Here is a 16,636-nt window from a genome sequence, read left to right as displayed (position 1 = left end):
ATTGAATTTCAGATTTTGATCATGAAATCAATTGATAAATTATGATCTAATAAGTGTTTGAGTGATACAGGACTAATTTCGTTCATGAAAAGATAAATCAATTGAAATAGAAAGAATCAAATATTGGGCCGGAATGGATCATGTTAGAGATTGGACATTGGACCGGAAGATTGGTCGACGTGTAGGAAGATAGATTTTGTACCATGAGTTGAAGCATCGGGCCAAAAGAATCGAACATTATGCCAAAAAAATCAGATATTGCATGAGGTCAACATGTCGATGAATTGAGCAATACACCGAAAAAGAGGATGATGTATTGGATAAACCAATGACACGTTGGATAACATAGGATTCATATTTATAATCAATTATGTATTTATTGAAGTAGTTTAGGTTTTAATTGAATTTATTTTGGGTGTAACTATGCCAACTTAATTAGGGGTCCATTAAGCCTGAATCAAGGCTGAATTGGGCTTATTGGATAGTCAATTCAGTGACATGAAGTTGAGCCAAGCAGTGGAACCGTTTGTGAGTTGGAAAGTATGAAATATATTTTTTCAAAAAACCCAATGGTGGTACCGCTAAGGTCAACGGTAGTACCACCAGGGTCAGTAGTGGTACTACCCCACCCAAACATGATCTCTCAAACTGTATTAGGCAGTGGTACCGTCGGTGCTCAAGGTGGCAAGAGGTGATACCGCCAATATCCCGAAAACCTGGGGATCTAATTTTTCAGCTCCATTTTAAAAGTTATTTGGTGTCTATAAATACTCCACCCATTCTTGCTTATGATAACAAGAAAAAAGTAGAAAATGGAAAGAATTCTTGAGGAAAAAAGAGTTGTAATCTCTCTTGAGTCATTGAGTCTCTTCCTCCTAAAGGTAAAAGTCTTTTAAGGGAGGAATGAGGTCTAATTGTAAAAGAGATACGTGAAGGTTTTTTCCTAAGCATGTGAAAAAGAGAAAGAGTTATAACAAGGATACTTGATCTTTGCTCGTTGAAAGAAGAACGGTAATAAAAGTCGAAGGCATCAGTGAAGAGGAATCGGGAATAGATATACGTCAGGACGACTGAACCACTATAAATTCGATTTATATTTTCTTTATATTTTTCATTATAATTACTAACTGATTTAGTTGCTTACTATTTTTACTCATTAAATATATTTTCGATAATCGAAAAAGTTTTCAAATTGATTCAACTTTTAAAAACTTTCGAAAAAGTTTTTACAATGCTAATATCTCCAATTGGATTAAAATAAAAATTTAACCACGTCATATATATATAATCAATGATACTGACCACTTAATTCAATCCCAATACATGTCAAAAGATGGTACAAGACAATCCCAATACATATATAAAAGGAAAAATCATCATCACTGATCTTAATAAGTATATATATATATATATATATATATATGTGTGTGTGTGTGTGTGTGAAATGTATATATCAATCCCCAACAGCATGTCAAATCTACTTATATAAGAATTATACAATCAAAGCAAGTAATTCTAATACCTCATTAGACAAATACATGTTGGAAACAATGGAAGAGAAGGATGTGTTAATGTCCATCGATCAGCTTCTTCATCCTTGTGTGAGTACCAAACATCTGACCACATTTCCATCATGTAGTCAGACACAGAGTCCTCGACACACTCCCATGCTCCATGCTGATCTCTTCCTCTAACAGAACCTGCTGAGGTAGAGAGGACTCCTTAGCATCTAATAAAACATCCGTGAATCATTGTCTTGTCTTGAAGATGATGGAGGAAACAAGGTGAGTAACGAGCTGCTATCTACTTCCTCGACTTGCCTCAACTTTGGTCGCTTATCCTTTCTTGATCCTGTACTTAGAGATAGAGTGAGATCAGGCTCATGTTCCTCCAATTTCCATGTTTCAGTTGCAGAAGCATAAGATCTTGATCCAGCTGCGGTAAGGAGTTGGCTTTGCCTCCAATACATATGGCTACAACAAGAAGAGTTCAAACCCAATTCTTGTATCAGGTTGTTTGATGTTGCACGCATGGAACTCAAGTGTTTCACACACCTCGAATGGTTGTCATGCATCATGGGGAAATGGCTGAGACTATCGATAGGGTTCTTGGGGTTTGCTACAGCGAAGGACAAGAAACCGTAAGTAGCAGGCTGTAGAAGCCAAAGGATGCAGGTTAATCATGCTATGAGAAGAGAATACCATGAGTCGAAGCATCATCATTCTTGATCCTATACATCTGCCAAGAGCGGAAGAGCCCACACGAATCTTAGTGCATGGGAACATCGACAGCCTCGAAGGAAAAGTTGGGTTGATCAGATGATACCTGCAGATGACTCTTAACGTGAGAGATGCCGAGTCCTGTTACGTTCATCAGCTGGAGGACCAGCTTGGGTGTCGCTCCTGCACATCAATCCAGCCAAGGAAAGGGTCAGACGAGGAGGAGAGTGCTTCTCTGATGAGTTCCAAGAAGAGGGGTTTGGATCTGCTCACGGTCTTTGCCGCCAAGCCTCTCCACGGCATGAACAAAGGAGAGGTGGAGATCCGGCGTCCACCGCAGCCTTGGGTTCTTGGATCGGACGTACGGCCGCACGCTGACCTTCCGGTCGTCGTCGTCTTCCTCCTCCACCGTGCTACTGCTCGAGCTCACTCCGTTTCTTGGATCGTCTTCTTCGTCGGCCGCGGTATTCTTTCCCGAGGGACGACTCCTCGAGGTCTCGGAGGTACCACTCGCCATCAGTCTCCTCTCTGAGACAGGTGGTGGGGAAGGAACAGAATAGAAGCTGCACAAAGCCTAACCCTAACACAAGAAGACAGCTACCTCCCTCTCTCTCTCTCTCTCTCACTGTCATGTCATGCATGGATGTGCATCGACACAAGCAATTCAAGAGTCAGGTGGGTGTTGGCAGTGGCCATGCATGGTGGTCGTGTTGGTGAGGTCATCGAGAGGGGAACAGTGGAGGGAAGGAAGGAAGCGGTGGGTGGAGATCATGAAGGTGTTTGGACGTAACATCACGTTACTGACTTGCTTTTGATGTCAGCTGTCGGCGACGCCGACCCCAACCTCAAGACACAGCTCGCACCTCTCGTCGCGAATCACGGAGTTCTATCTATCTCCTTGCCGCCATGTATAATGACCCACCCCTCCTCTCTCTCTCTCTCTCTCTCTCTCTCTCTCTCTCTCTCTCTCTCTCTCTATGCATAATGAAGATTAAAAACGATCAAATAATAATCTTACACTAATGTGGATTGGAAAATTGATTTAATTCACAACTTAAAGATTGCATTAACATATAAACACATGTGTTGCTAATCAAGTGATGGCTTAAAACTCCATGCTTTCTCTCTCTACACTCGTTGCAAATAGCATGATATGATGTCAATAATAAACTCACTAAAGCTTGGATAGTCATATGCGTTCTTCAAGAACCGAGGGTGTCTATTTGCTTCACTTAATCTTCTCATGTGACCTAACCTCGAGCTAAGCTGTACTTGTCTGCAACTCTCGTAGGGCCATCAATCAATGAACAATCTCATTATAGGTGACAAGACAAAGCCGAATTGGTGATCTGCCTTCTTTTTAATCTAGGAAATTAGATTAATTAATAATTAGAGCTTGATCAAGATTCTTTGCTAGATTTGTCATCATATTTTATCTCTCAACATGTCATACTCTCTATGGCTATAGTTTTCACCAAATGTATCATATTGATGCTTAATATATGCATGCTACAATGATAATTATGTATATGTGATTGTCCAAACCTTGGCTTAGTTTGGTAAACCAATTATGTTCATGCATTTTCTTTTAATCTTTTTTGGCAACATTCAAAACTGAATCTTGATCTTACACCTCATTTATCAGCACTATTCGTTCAAAATTCATATGAGATTATTCAATATTTGTTATCCATACACACACGGTGAATATATTGTGGTACGATAATTATTCACGATCAATCAAGACTCGACATATGAAACCCGATCAACTAGAAAATGCTAACATGCCAAAGACATGACATTTGAATGATTATTTTTGTATTAGTACGCCGATGATGGTTATAGAATGAACATCGAGAGAGGAGGGCATCCAAGTACGTGAACTTTTTTCGATCTTCTTCGGGAGATCTTATTCGATTCACTTACGATACAAGTTTTGCAAGAATCATCCTAACAAAAATTGAACAATCAAGATTTTTGGGTTCAACCATACGTCTCTTTACCAACTTGGAACGATAATAAAATTCAGGAAAAAAAAAAAAAGAGTCATTATGGATCAAATTGATAGTAAGGCATTATTTGTTATTGTCTTTCACGTATCTGTTTTCTCGACCGACTTTGTGATTCATACATTGACAATTATCCAATGATGATATGTATCCAACGTGACCGGTGCATGAGATATAATACCACTAATTGAAATATGATGTAGACGACGCGCTTGATTGTAGCCGCAGCCGTAGCTGTTGGTTGAAGTTAGTCGTCTTCGCAACGTACGCATAGTAGAAATCGAGATGCTTGTTTCCATCTAAACGGGAACTATTCAATTTCCACGCCTCTCTTAATCGAGGGTTGGCGTAATAAAGCGTGCAAAGGTCTTAAGAGCGTAGAGAAGCAATCAGCTACATCGTAGACTGTCAAAGATGGCGGCTGTCTTCACTTGGACGAAAGAGTGCTTTCCACCAGATGGCTTCTTGCTGTCGTTTAGAGCTGCGGCTCTCTAAACGATTGTGATCGTTGACGACATTTGATCCCCCCTCGTATGCGTCTGCAAAGGTTGCTGAGAGTGGTGGTCACAGGCACTCCATCTGTTCTCTTCGTTCTCATCCTTCGAGGACTCGAGCGTCCCCGTCAGCTCGATATCTAGTTGACTATTGTTTTAGCCTGACGTGTTATCTACGGAGCGTATTGGCTATGATGCATTCGGGTAACCCTTCGTATCCAAAGAACGTTCGATGGTTATGCTAATCGTTTATAAAAAGGATTTTAGGGACATTTCGAATTATATTTGTAATTAAATATCCTAATTTGATCGTCGAATTAGGATGTATACGCTCGACTCGTATGTCATTCGATCGAAGCCTCTCATCATTTGAATACCGATCTTGTGACGAGAATTTCGATCATTGGCACCTTTTGTTTTAAGTTTGGTTGATGAACTGAGGGAAGTACATTATGTGAGGTGTTACATCTTAAAATAATAATGCTTCGAGTATTGATTTGTTGTCATGTTCTTCTGCCATCACTCGGGTTACGCTTTGTTCTTTGGTGTGCTTCAGAATGAAGCATACTACCAGCGTGCTAATTAATCCTCGGTGTCTTATTTAGTGCATCTGGCAACAACAGCTTAACACAAAATGATAAGGTTAATGCATGACGAAGCCATGTATTACGTGGCTTACCTTCACGTCAGCAGAGGAGGTTGATCTATTATTGGGCGTGTACTGGATGGACACCAATAGAAGAAGTGCAAGAGGGGTGTTTTGAGAGCCACCGGTTGCTGTGGTGGCCATGTGAGGATTTTAAATGCATGAGGCAACATGCACAGGTCAACAACCACCATCAGAAACTTCTTTCTTCGTGATGTGGACCATGCAAGAACCCTGTGATACCCATGCCTCGTCATCCATACATCCATGTCATGCTGCGAAAAATCCCTTGACCAATTATGGTGTCTCCGCGCTTTAGATTCACAAGAGACCATCCATGTATAATCAATCTAATGACTGTCCTCTTGTAGGTTTTATATCATGACTTGCTGTGCGAGATGTGACGAGCGTCCACATGCATCATCAATTTCAGCCACAAGATAGAGAGTACATCTCTTTTGTAAACCCTTGCCGACCATTTATTTTTATGGCATCGTACTGAGTTAGGTAGCAGTCAAGACCTTGCCTCCCATGAGATGGGCCATAAGTTCCTCAGCATGCTACCTAAGCTTAATATTTCATGACCTTCGTGTGAGTTGGGGAATCTCCTGTTGAAAGAAGAAGATCGCCACATTATTGAGATGGAAATAAGTGTCTTCTCGACCTGAGGGAATGGTGCATATATGTTGTTTCTTCTGTGTTTGATCAAAAACATAAACAAGAAATTGATCATTTTGTGACCCTTTTGTTCTCACCATTCGTTTAGCTTATCCTTTTGCCTGATCTGGATTTAAATCAATCCATTGAGCCATTACAAATTGCATCAGATGACATCAGTTTTGTGACTACTAAAATACTCTTTTAACAGTAACACTTACTATTCAATATTTTAGACTTTAGCTCCAACATGCTATTGCTGAAACACGACATGTCTTGATACAAACTAGCTAAATGAAAAATTCTTGAATGGCGACCAACCAAACACTATTATTCACATCAAATGAGTCGAGAGTTGAAAACTCGATCAAGTTTTTGCAGTAACTCCAGAAATCAAGACAACTGCGAGTAAATAACTAAAAGGTATTTTATTTTTGCATATTACTAGTCCAAATATTTATGTTCTAGATTGATTGATTATATATCATGCACGTACCTTGACATACTCATGATCGATCTCGTTCCCGCACTCCATTAAGTCCGAATGTGGCATCGTCCAACATACTGGCTGAACAGAGATCCTATCAGTGATCACAAAACATTCATATTTCATCCTGTTTACCAGTTAAAGAAAAAACCAGAATAAAGCAGGCCATTAACCTTTACATCAGAAGCAAAACCTCATAATTGCATGTAGGTCAAGGAATCTAATATCCCACATGAGAAAACAGTGCCATCCATGTTAGAGAAATAGGAAGCTTAAATTAAAATAAAGATCATATCCCCAGGTAAATTGCTCAGGAGTATTAATCAATCTTTAAAAAGGACCTAATATAACCAACCTGACATGTGCAACAGTGATATAACATCATATTGAACACAAAATTTCAAAAAAAAAGGACGGAAATACAGCGACACCTGCAGCTGCATGAGAGCTATGAGGTTTGAGGTTATTGTAACACCAGTCGCATGCTGGAGCATCTGAGTGACATGTACATGTCTGCAACAGATGGATCACTTAATTCTATCCACCATGCTTATATGTTCTTCAGAACTAGTTACGGAAAGATAAACCAACAGAAAATACAGTGGAGACAGTCTCAGGCTTTGCTTCCAATACAGTGGTAAAGCCAAGTAACTTCACAACCACCCGTTTTGGGAAGATATAATAGCTAGACAGACAATATTTTAAGTCTTCAATTGTGTTTCTTCTAATCTCAAGCTAGACTACCGGAAGTAAATTGATATCAGTGGGATATCTACGTCACTGCCATCCTCCTCGTCCTCACAGGCCACCACAACATCCACATGGCGCCTGTAAGAGGGAACTTCTACCTTGGCGACCTCCTTCACCAGATCAACCACCTTCCTATCCATCCTATCCTTGTGCTTGGGAAACATGCTATTGTAAAGTAATGAAGTACCACAAGAAATGCTGTAAGCGCTTAGTGCTTTGTCCTTGAACCATTGAAGCAGTTCCCTTAGGGTAAGGTCACCCTCGACAATCCAGCGATCCCATACTGTCCAGCTCATGTCTCGGTGCTTCATCATCTTCGGAGGAACCGGCTCGGCCATCGAGAAAAGTGGGAGTGCAAGGTTGGCAAATGTGTTTCTGTAGTCCTCCAGCTTATGTCCACCACCTAGCACTTTGTAAAGCTCCAGGCACACGAGACCAGTAGCCATGGCTGTTGATGTGGCAATTGCTGGGATGATCCTACCAGCAATAAATTTTGCCTTCAGCTTATCAACTTCTGGAATGCCATAGTTTCTTGCGCGCATGTTAGCTAGCCCAGCTATAAAATCCATATGGTAGTTTGTGTCATCATCCTGCATATTGAATTCCAGAAACATGTCGTCTTAAGAAACCCATACAGGAAAGTAAATCCATAGACTTACCTTATATAAGCTACAGATATGACGAGAATCAAAAGTAATGGCTAAAGTGAGCATAAGAGTAATGCCAATAGTCAAGGTATATGGCACAACAAAGAAGGAAGCGGAATCAAGCACATCAAGAGCAGAACTCATCAATAAATGTATTGTGGGATTCAAAAAGATTAAAGCAGAACTTTAAAGTTTGAAGATGACTGAAAAATGAGAGAGGAGAATCATTTACCTTCTCAAACTGAATAGGATTCATACGAAACCCTGGGGGCAGCCTCTTGGCACACTCTTCAAGTTTTGGAATAAGGTCATTAATAACAGCTGCATCATCGATAGAATCAACGGACAGGCTAGTAGCGTTCTCATCTGTTACAATTTTAACACCTGCCCTGGGCTGAAAGTCAGGAACTAATACCTTATCAACAGCATCAGCTAACTTCTTTGAGTTTTTGGCCCATTCAGGAACAGGAATTCCAAATGTCTCGGCTCTAAGAAGGGAAGCAGCCATGACAAATTGAAGGTGGCTGGGGTCACTAGATGAGAATTGCAATGGTTGTGGAAAACGTTTAGGAGCAGACCAGAAAGGTGCACCTGTGCTGGTGGCTGCATCCTCAGGGAAAGTAAAAGTTAACTGCTTCACACGATTGGAGAAGTAATCCTCAAACCTGAGGCATGAATTAATGTCTTAGTTCAATAACATACGAAAAAACAGAAGAAAATATGTCGCATGACCAAAACAAAAATGAATGTCTTTGAGTAAAGTATCAGATGCCTAATTCTGCTTGAACAAAAATTGTCACATCAGTCATCAGAAATATAAAATAAAGTAAAATAGAACTTCAGCGCACCAGTATGGTCCTAGCATTGAACTTTAGGACCAATACATGTATAAACATTGAATTTTTTTTATTACAATATATTAATTATATGCAGGTACAAAGGGCTACAAGGATATCAGACACCAAAATTAGGTGAGATATCTAGGGGTGAACATCAAATCCAAGTTTCAGAATAACACATCCCTCTGATAACAAACTGAGTCCACAGCCTTGTTAGCTGTCAGAAAATGTGACAATAAGGGTGTCACACTAAGGAGATGCAAACAGTATAGAATATTAAGCCCATAAAAAATAATGCGGTAAAAAGATTGAAAATATATATGCATTACACAGGTGGAAACAGACATCCATTAGGAAAAAGCATAGTAACAAATCTCACACATCAAGGACAACAGACTCACCTTAGCCGTGCCCAGCGAACACAATCTTGGAATGTCTCACATCTATCCTTATCAAGGCACTCAAGGACATGTTCAATAAGATCCCTAGCCTGAGCGTCACCTGCATTTCTCATTGACGAAACATATGCACTTGGATTAGATAGAAAGGTATTTACTTCATTAGGTGTTTTCTCAAGCAAACCCTCAAACTCAGATCTGGCCCATGTTAGACAGTGATCGATATTGTGGGGAAAAGAGTGAACTGTGCACATAGGTGCCTGTTTCTCAGGTGGATCTCTGGAGGCCCCATAATTCTCCGTCAAGTGAGGAATGACCATCTGTGTGTTACACTTGGCACCTAAAGTTCCAGATTCTAAAAGTGGCTTCTGGAAGTATAAACACCGACCATCAATGTACATTCTGGCAGTTACATTATCCAGTGCATTAATAACTGCATCTAAACTCTCCCAAAATGCATCATCAAACACATCTTCTGTCTCTGGGCTTGCTCGGTTCTGAAGAGCCTCAATATGGAGACTCGGGTTTATCGACATTGCAGCAGCAGCAGCCACAGTGGATTTGGCTTGCCCAATATTCCAGTCACGGAAAAGAAACTGGCGACTAAGATTACTCTTTTCAATGACATCATCATCAGTTACAGTAAGCTTCCCTCTCGGACAGCAGGAAACTCCCATTAATGCTAGATTCTTCAAGAACTCGCAACCCAGGGCACCAGAACCTACAATAAATACTCTGGCCTTTTCCAGTTTCTTTTGAAGCTTGGATCCAAACACCGAGATTTGAGCATCATACCGACAATTTAAAGGCCTTAAGTCACCAGATTCCAACGGTTCGACAGGGAGAGATTCAAGTGAATCAAAGTAAAAGAACTGCCAAAATTCACATAAAACATATGTTAGGTTGTGAAGCCTAAAGACAATGAATTAATCGAACAAGCCCTAACAGACATTATATTCACCTGCAAAAGTGGATGGAATTTTCCTGAACAGGCCTTAACAACCTCTTGCCCAACAATACCACCAAACATTGCAGCCATAGGATTCAAAACAGCCCGGGAACCATAAGCAAAATGCTGTAAAATTTTCTTGTCAATATCTTCTAGCTTACCATCACCGAGGCTTTCATTGATATTGACAGCAAAATCTATAAGTTGTTGAGCATCGTCCTCTGATCCAGCAATCGGAAAACGTCCTTTATCATGCCTAAACTTGTCCAAGGCTTGAAAAGCCAAGTGCAACAGAGGTGGACGATCAAATTTGGAGAAGTCACTCAAAAGGAAGTCACCTGGATCTTTAAGAGCATCCCTTAGAGGCTTGAATCGAAGGACTTTAGGTTCTTTTACCTGTTTAACTATACCACCTTTCTTGTATACACCAAACTGAGTTGTGTCCTCTTCGAGAGTGAATGAATATGGCCTCGCATTCTTAATTTTTCTGGGCTTTCCGTCGTTTAATTCAATCATCCCCTCGACTTCGGAGAAGACAACAAGATCTCCATCCTGGAACTCAAGCCGCTCATCATCGACACAGGATACAATTGCTGGATTGTCATTGCTGATGGATGCAATTATACCAGTATGTGGATCTTCACCATCGACATCAAATACAGTAAACTCTGGACCAAAATCACAGAACACACTGCCAAAAAGTCCTCGAATTTCAGATTTAATGAAGCAAATTGGAGGCTGGTGATTATGACAATAATCATCATACTCGGTCGCTTTTTCCAAACTCAAATCAGTAAAAACAACAGCCTGTAAAGTACAAAAAGTTACAAACATGAAAATGTCCGAAAAATTTACAAAAATGAATCACTGAAGAAAAGATGGTGTTTGAATCAATCTTACTTAGCACGCTCAATAACATAGCAAGCTCAAGTTTACCACAAACATAGGTCATGTTTCATTAGGATTACTAGATTAGAGACATCAATATCCTAGAATGATAACAGAAACATATTCTTAGATTTCCTTTTTCTTAGCATTCACATTAATCTGATAAATTACACACAAGACTGCATCTAGCATAAATGCCTAATACATTTAATGAATAATTTTCTTCAAAACACAGAGTGTTGAAAGTGATGCTTTAATTTCAGCAAAAAAAATGAATAAGGGTGGAAGTTTAAATTTCACCAGCAAAATTAATTCTTATAATAAATTGGATGGCTCGTACCAAAAGAGGAATAACATATCCCAACAAAGAGGAAACTGGTAGTGATAATCAACCTTGCTTGTAATCAATTCCAATAAAAAAGTTTGACCTGTAAAGATCTTTAGCTAAACACAAGGGATGGGTACATCAAAGTTACATATTACAGCCAGAAGGGATGTGGCATCGGATATGAAATCAAGAGTGTGACAAACTTAGAAGTAGGCACTTCAGGATAAAAAAGATAAACAAAATCCCCCACCGAAAAAAAAATTTCCTAAAGACACCAGGAGTGTTATAGCTAAGTCACAATTGACCCAAGGAAAGGATTAGCTATAAACAGGCCTACTGATATGATTTGAGCTGTTCAACACTGTAAATCATAATTGACAGGGATCATATGGAAGCAAAGTAAAACCTTCTTTGATCATTAGTTCAGCCAGTTGGAGATAGTGACTCAAAAGATTGACGTTCAATTTTACATATTATAAAAAAGATGTAGATAATTTAACCACAGCTTAAGAGCTGCTGAAAAGAGACTAGTGAATTACACAATGACCAACTGGATCTCTAGTTGACGACCTATAGTAACTATAGCAAGAAAATGCATACACTGCCACCAAAACCGACAGCTAATTTCTTGACTGAAAATAAACATGTAATATATTGTTAAAATTATGCTCATTACGAGAGTGTCAGACATGTTTATCCTTCGTAGACACAGAGGCCTCCTTTAATCAATCCATAATAAACATTGTCTTTGCGGATAGAATCCACTGTGAAGGATTGGAATGGAAGTTCCTGCACCTTGGGAGGTAACAAATAAGTGGTTATTCAAGTCAGTGTTTGGGGCATAAAATAATTACACTGGTAAAAAGTGGCCCCAACCCTTGAGAATAGGGTAATACATCAAAGATATTATTCCATCAGGTGCATTGTCCCCTAGAATTCCCTAGATTTGGAGTTGTCATATGACTAAATTTCCATACGGGGAATGACAAAAGTTGGGCATCATAGTCAATATAGCCAGGTTGGATAAGGAGGCACCAAATACATACAGTGAGCCACAATAATAAAAGCCTTCTCTTTTTACAATAAATGTTCCGACACAATGACCAACTCTCTCTTGTATCTACAACCTTGCTCTTAGAGTCCTAAAATTTTCTTTTTTCATGCGCCTAATTTTGGTATTCATCAAAGATTATACGGTATAACAAAGTTCCCATCCATCTTCCAAATTCTTTTATCCTACTACAAGAAAACCTTGTCTTATCATCTTTTAAAAATTCCCCCGGAGTTTTGTTAAAACAACTTACAGTAATTTGTTTATTCCATTAGCATTTCCATCCATCTACCAAACTCTTTTCTCAATTAAAATATCTTGTATTATCATCTATTTAAAATTGCATCAAAGTTGTCATAAAAGGACTTACTATAATTTGTCTTGTTCATCACTAAAACAATGATATGTTCATCATTGTGTTAGACTCTTCACAAGCAATAAAAGAGCTAGCAAAAGTTTTCTTACTAACCAGCTAAATTAATTAAAAAGGATAAAACATAGAATGATTTAGCAATATAGATTAAAATCAAAGCCAGTTGTTTGTGAAGAAAAATATCTAAGATTTTACCTCCGATAAGACATCAGAATTGAAAAGAGAATATCAGGTATCTTTATATCCATAAGGAATGACTAGCAGAATCAATGAAATATCACCAAACTAAAAATGCACTTTGTAAGCTTATGGAAACCAATCATGCAGTTTCCAAAAAATCACAATTGAAAACCAATAAATAATATCAAATACAAATTACAAAATGCACCTGATAAGCTCATAGAAACCAATCACGTATATATTAAAAAGAATATCACAATTGAAAACCAATAATATAATATCAAAGATGACATCAGGATGCACCTAAGGGCGAGAAAAGTTCATCAATTATCAAAATTATCAGTTAATAGAGTAAAAAATCAGATGCATACAGTGTAAATGATAAATTTTCACAACCCTAGAAAGATAGCTTATCATCATCAACCTAAAAGTGAGTGAGGGCAAGCCTTACAAAAATATACTAATAAATTTAACATCAAAAGACTAGCAATTGAAAGCTTTTTTACATAGTCCTTCATGTTCACACTAAATCTTGACAGGTAGTCCAACTTAGCAATGTATAGTCAGAAAACTTGTTTAAGACTACTATATCAGAAGCATTTTAGTAAACTTATGCATCTAAAGCATTCATAATATTGTTTGGCATCACTGATATTAAAAATAAACAATAGCAAGTGAAAGGAATAGCAGTATTTGCACTTTAATGTAGATGGCCACTGAAAACAAAGGAATAAACCATCAGAAGCACGGGTTACTGGGCAACATACCTGAAAATTAGAGAGCTGCTCAATAGACAAACTTCCGCTCAAGGTAGAAACTGTAACAGCACTGTTAAGCTCTTGTAGCTTCATAACACAAGCAAGGGCTCTGTTCTTACCCACATCCTCCTCAGAGAAAAAGAAATTGCCAGATAAGTCCCACAGTTCTACATTCCCTTCATCATGCAAGGTGATAGACTTGACACCTGCAAGAACAAGATTCTTCGCTGCACGGACAAAAGTTCATGTCATGATGAGCACACCACTCGCAATTTGCACAGCACATAAATACAGATTGGGAAGCCAGATGATTAATTGGCTGATGCAGGCTTTCATGATTACACACATATCAGTGGATAAATTTAACCTGCCATTGTACGTACCCAAGTCCAACAACCTGGCATCATATTGGAACAAGGTGCACCTAAAAGAGAATGTACTCTGACTAATGGCAAGCAGCAAGAGCTGATCAAATTGAAAAAGCTTGACATGATATTCTCGTATATCTTTGCCATTTAATTTGATGATTAATGAATTTGAGGACACTTAACAACACGACTAACAATCATTTAGTCAGCATCACACAACAAATCACTAAACTCTCGATGGATGAATGTGACGAACACTACACGGTAGTTAACTATATGCAATACGGCAGCAACCAAAAGAAATGATAAACTCTCGCATATTATGTTCCATGTAATATTAACGATCAGAAAATGAGGTCCACCAGATCTTGAGATCTACATCCCAACTCCAAGAAACACCCAAATCCATAAAAAAACACAGAATATAAATTCAAGAATTTAGACATGAATTAAGAACCGTTGTACAAAAATATTACCAATCTCGGCGCCAAGGCCCTGGAGGCCAGAGACGAGAACATTCGACGCGAAGAGCCGGCGCATGGTCTCTCGCCCGTACACCGCCAGCTGCCGGCTGTGCAGATCCTCGTCGATCTCAGCCTGCTTGCTCCCAACCGCATCGATCTCCATCCCGTTCGCCCAGCTGTTCTCCTCCTCCATCGCTGCAGAAGAAGAGATCAGGTCGCCCCCCCTCGTCTTCTTCAGCTGATCCTCGTCCGCCGCCGCCTGGTTCTCTTCGTTCTCCGCTCCCACCACTCTTTTTCTCGGAAGCATATAAAGCAGCACGCTGCTCACAACCCCCACCCCAAGTATCAGAAACAAGAAATCACGACGAGACAAGAACACGTCGCCGTCGCGGCCCGCCGCGAAAACCACCGCGAGGATCCCGACGAGAAGCGAAGCGGAAAGCCCCAACCCCAATCGAAACCCGATCGCCATCGGTCGATCGGGAGAGACGGGGAAAAGAGGGACGTACCGAGAGATCGAGAGAGAGGGCAGGAGGGAGAATCGAAGTGGAGTGCGACTTTCGCTCTTCTTCCTTCTCCGATCTGTTCCTCGTCTACCTTTATCGCTTTCTTCTCTTAGGGCTCCGATCGAGGTCGAGAAAGAGCGAGAGAGAGGCAGTTGGGCTTTGATAGTGGAGGCCCTCTGAGACAGTGTCTGGCTCCCATAACCCGTATACTTATGCGGAAGATAGAAGAGATCGCGACACCGTCTCTTCTTTCCCCGACCGGATACCCGTCTTCCTATGAACCGGGACCCACGAAGGCTAGCGTTCCTGTCACGGTAGGCAAAGGTGTTGGCCCGTTAAAATGTCCCGCAGGTACTGTGTAAAGAGACGGTTGCTTGGAGAGGAGGCAAGCAATTAAGATCGCTACTATTATAGGAAGCTTTAGTTACTTACCCGTAAGATTGTATTATTATGGTGTCCCAGTCCAACTTATGAGAGTTTAAATTTTTATTTAATATATTTAAATATGTTAGCTAACTTAACTGGTAATTTTTTTATTGTAATATCGTAGGTTTGAATCCTGTCTTTATTATTTAATATTTATAAAAAAAATTATTTGTTTGTAGTTAGAGATACCGAAAAAGTTACGAAGCATTTGATCTATATTATATTAGGAAAAAGTTATTGTTGTCAGGAGATTGTCTATTTCTCGTGATATTTGAAAAAATCATCATCTCATAATTTTCTTTAAAAAAGGACAAAAAAAATAATTATTAAATTAAATTTACAAAGAATAGATCAATCTTTATTATATCAAGAAAAATTCTTATTACTAGGAGATAATGTATTTCTTGTGATATTTGAAAAATCATCTCATAAAATTTTAAAATAAACTATTTGGAAATAATTTTTAAAAAATATATTCAATTTCCCAAATAAATATAAATAACAATTTATTTGTAGATTAATAATTATGCAAGAGCTATTGGCCATGATCCTTTTCTATCTATTCCATATTAGATATAATTTGTTCTCATTACTCTCTTATAATTCCACATCTAAATTTTAATTATTCACTTCTATTTATAAAAATAAGCTTATTTTCTAAATAATATTTTTTAATTAGATTCATAATCTTTTTTGTTAGGATCGAAATCAGCATTAAGAGGGGGGAGTGAATTAGTGTTTTCGTAAAATTACGTCGGTTTGAAAATTTCATTCGATGAAATCATATTAAAAAGACGTTTAAACTTAAAATATTTATAAGAATAGTAATGACTAAGTAAAGTAGTTATAAAATAAATAAACAAACAGAGAAAGGGAGGCACGCCAATTCTATAGTAGTTTGGTCATTGTGATATGCGTCCATTCCTGATTCCTCCTCCGTTGAGGCCACCGATGTCCACTAACAGACTTCCTTCAATGGGCGAAAATCAACTACCATCTTACAACCATTTTCTCCTTTTCACGGGTTTAGGAGATAACTTTTACAACCACTTAGCCCTCTCTCAAACAAAAATTATACTTTAGAAGGAGGAACTCTCAATATTGCAATTGTATTTTCCCCAATTTATATTCTCAGTTCGTGTATAAACCGAGCAGGGATGAGCAGGGTTTTTATAGGCCCTAAGTAGATTCAAATTTAG

The 16,636-nt window shown here is 38.9% G+C and overlaps 2 protein-coding genes across 5 annotated transcripts; both read right to left on the bottom strand.

Moving 5' to 3' along the window:
• Nucleotides 1-1,453: 1,453 nt before the first annotated feature.
• Nucleotides 1,454-2,984, bottom strand: LOC135625504 (putative Myb family transcription factor At1g14600). Of its 3 annotated transcripts, none has more exons than XM_065130390.1 (5): nt 2,493-2,984; nt 2,326-2,402; nt 2,202-2,238; nt 1,821-2,118; nt 1,454-1,700 (listed from the first exon to the last, which is right to left on the bottom strand). In XM_065130390.1, the coding sequence occupies exons 1-5, from the start codon at nt 2,734-2,736 to the stop codon at nt 1,691-1,693; spliced, it is 666 nt and encodes a 221-aa protein (XP_064986462.1). In that variant the 5' UTR covers nt 2,737-2,984; the 3' UTR covers nt 1,454-1,690. The 3 variants fall into 3 exon arrangements, with proteins under 3 accessions (XP_064986462.1, XP_064986461.1, XP_064986460.1); XM_065130389.1 differs by having other exon boundaries at nt 1,454-1,973; nt 2,055-2,118; nt 2,493-2,980; XM_065130388.1 differs by having other exon boundaries at nt 1,454-2,118; nt 2,493-2,981.
• A 3,805-nt stretch (nt 2,985-6,789) lies between these two features.
• LOC103969545 (ubiquitin-activating enzyme E1 2) lies at nt 6,790-15,251 on the bottom strand. 2 transcript variants are annotated; one of them, XM_009383107.3, is made up of 7 exons: nt 15,015-15,251; nt 14,518-14,825; nt 13,683-13,900; nt 10,108-10,902; nt 9,150-10,018; nt 8,142-8,574; nt 6,790-7,852 (listed from the first exon to the last, which is right to left on the bottom strand). In XM_009383107.3, exons 2-7 carry the CDS (start codon nt 14,810-14,812, stop codon nt 7,253-7,255), a joined length of 3,210 nt encoding a protein of 1,069 aa, XP_009381382.2. In that variant the 5' UTR covers nt 14,813-14,825; nt 15,015-15,251; the 3' UTR covers nt 6,790-7,252. The 2 variants fall into 2 exon arrangements, with proteins under 2 accessions (XP_009381382.2, XP_009381381.2); XM_009383106.3 differs by having other exon boundaries at nt 14,518-15,198.
• Nucleotides 15,252-16,636: the final 1,385 nt, after the last annotated feature.

This window comes from Musa acuminata, chromosome BXJ2-10, assembly GCF_036884655.1.
Source record: "Musa acuminata AAA Group cultivar baxijiao chromosome BXJ2-10, Cavendish_Baxijiao_AAA, whole genome shotgun sequence".
Lineage (NCBI taxonomy): Eukaryota > Viridiplantae > Streptophyta > Magnoliopsida > Zingiberales > Musaceae > Musa > Musa acuminata.
This window is presented reverse-complemented; position numbering and strand designations above follow the sequence as displayed.

What these genes read in the sequence shown, in the direction of transcription:
- LOC135625504 (XM_065130388.1), bottom strand. Translation starts at nt 2,736, where the DNA reads ATGGCGAGTGGTACCTCCGAGACCTCGAGGAGTCGTCCCTCGGGAAAG. An exon ending in ACGTTAAGAGTCATCTGCAG is followed by an intron (nt 2,239 to 2,325) that starts GTATCATCTGAT and finishes CGCTCTTGGCAG; the next exon opens with ATGTATAGGATCAAGAATGA. An exon ending in TGATGATGCTTCGACTCATG is followed by an intron (nt 2,119 to 2,201) that starts GTATTCTCTTCT and finishes CCTTCGCTGTAG; the next exon opens with CAAACCCCAAGAACCCTATC.
- LOC103969545 (XM_009383106.3), bottom strand. Translation starts at nt 14,977, where the DNA reads ATGGCGATCGGGTTTCGATTGGGGTTGGGGCTTTCCGCTTCGCTTCTC. An exon ending in AATTCCATCCACTTTTGCAG is followed by an intron (nt 10,019 to 10,107) that starts GTGAATATAATG and finishes GAATTTTGGCAG; the next exon opens with TTCTTTTACTTTGATTCACT. An exon ending in ATCCTATTCAGTTTGAGAAG is followed by an intron (nt 7,853 to 8,141) that starts GTAAATGATTCT and finishes TTCAATATGCAG; the next exon opens with GATGATGACACAAACTACCA.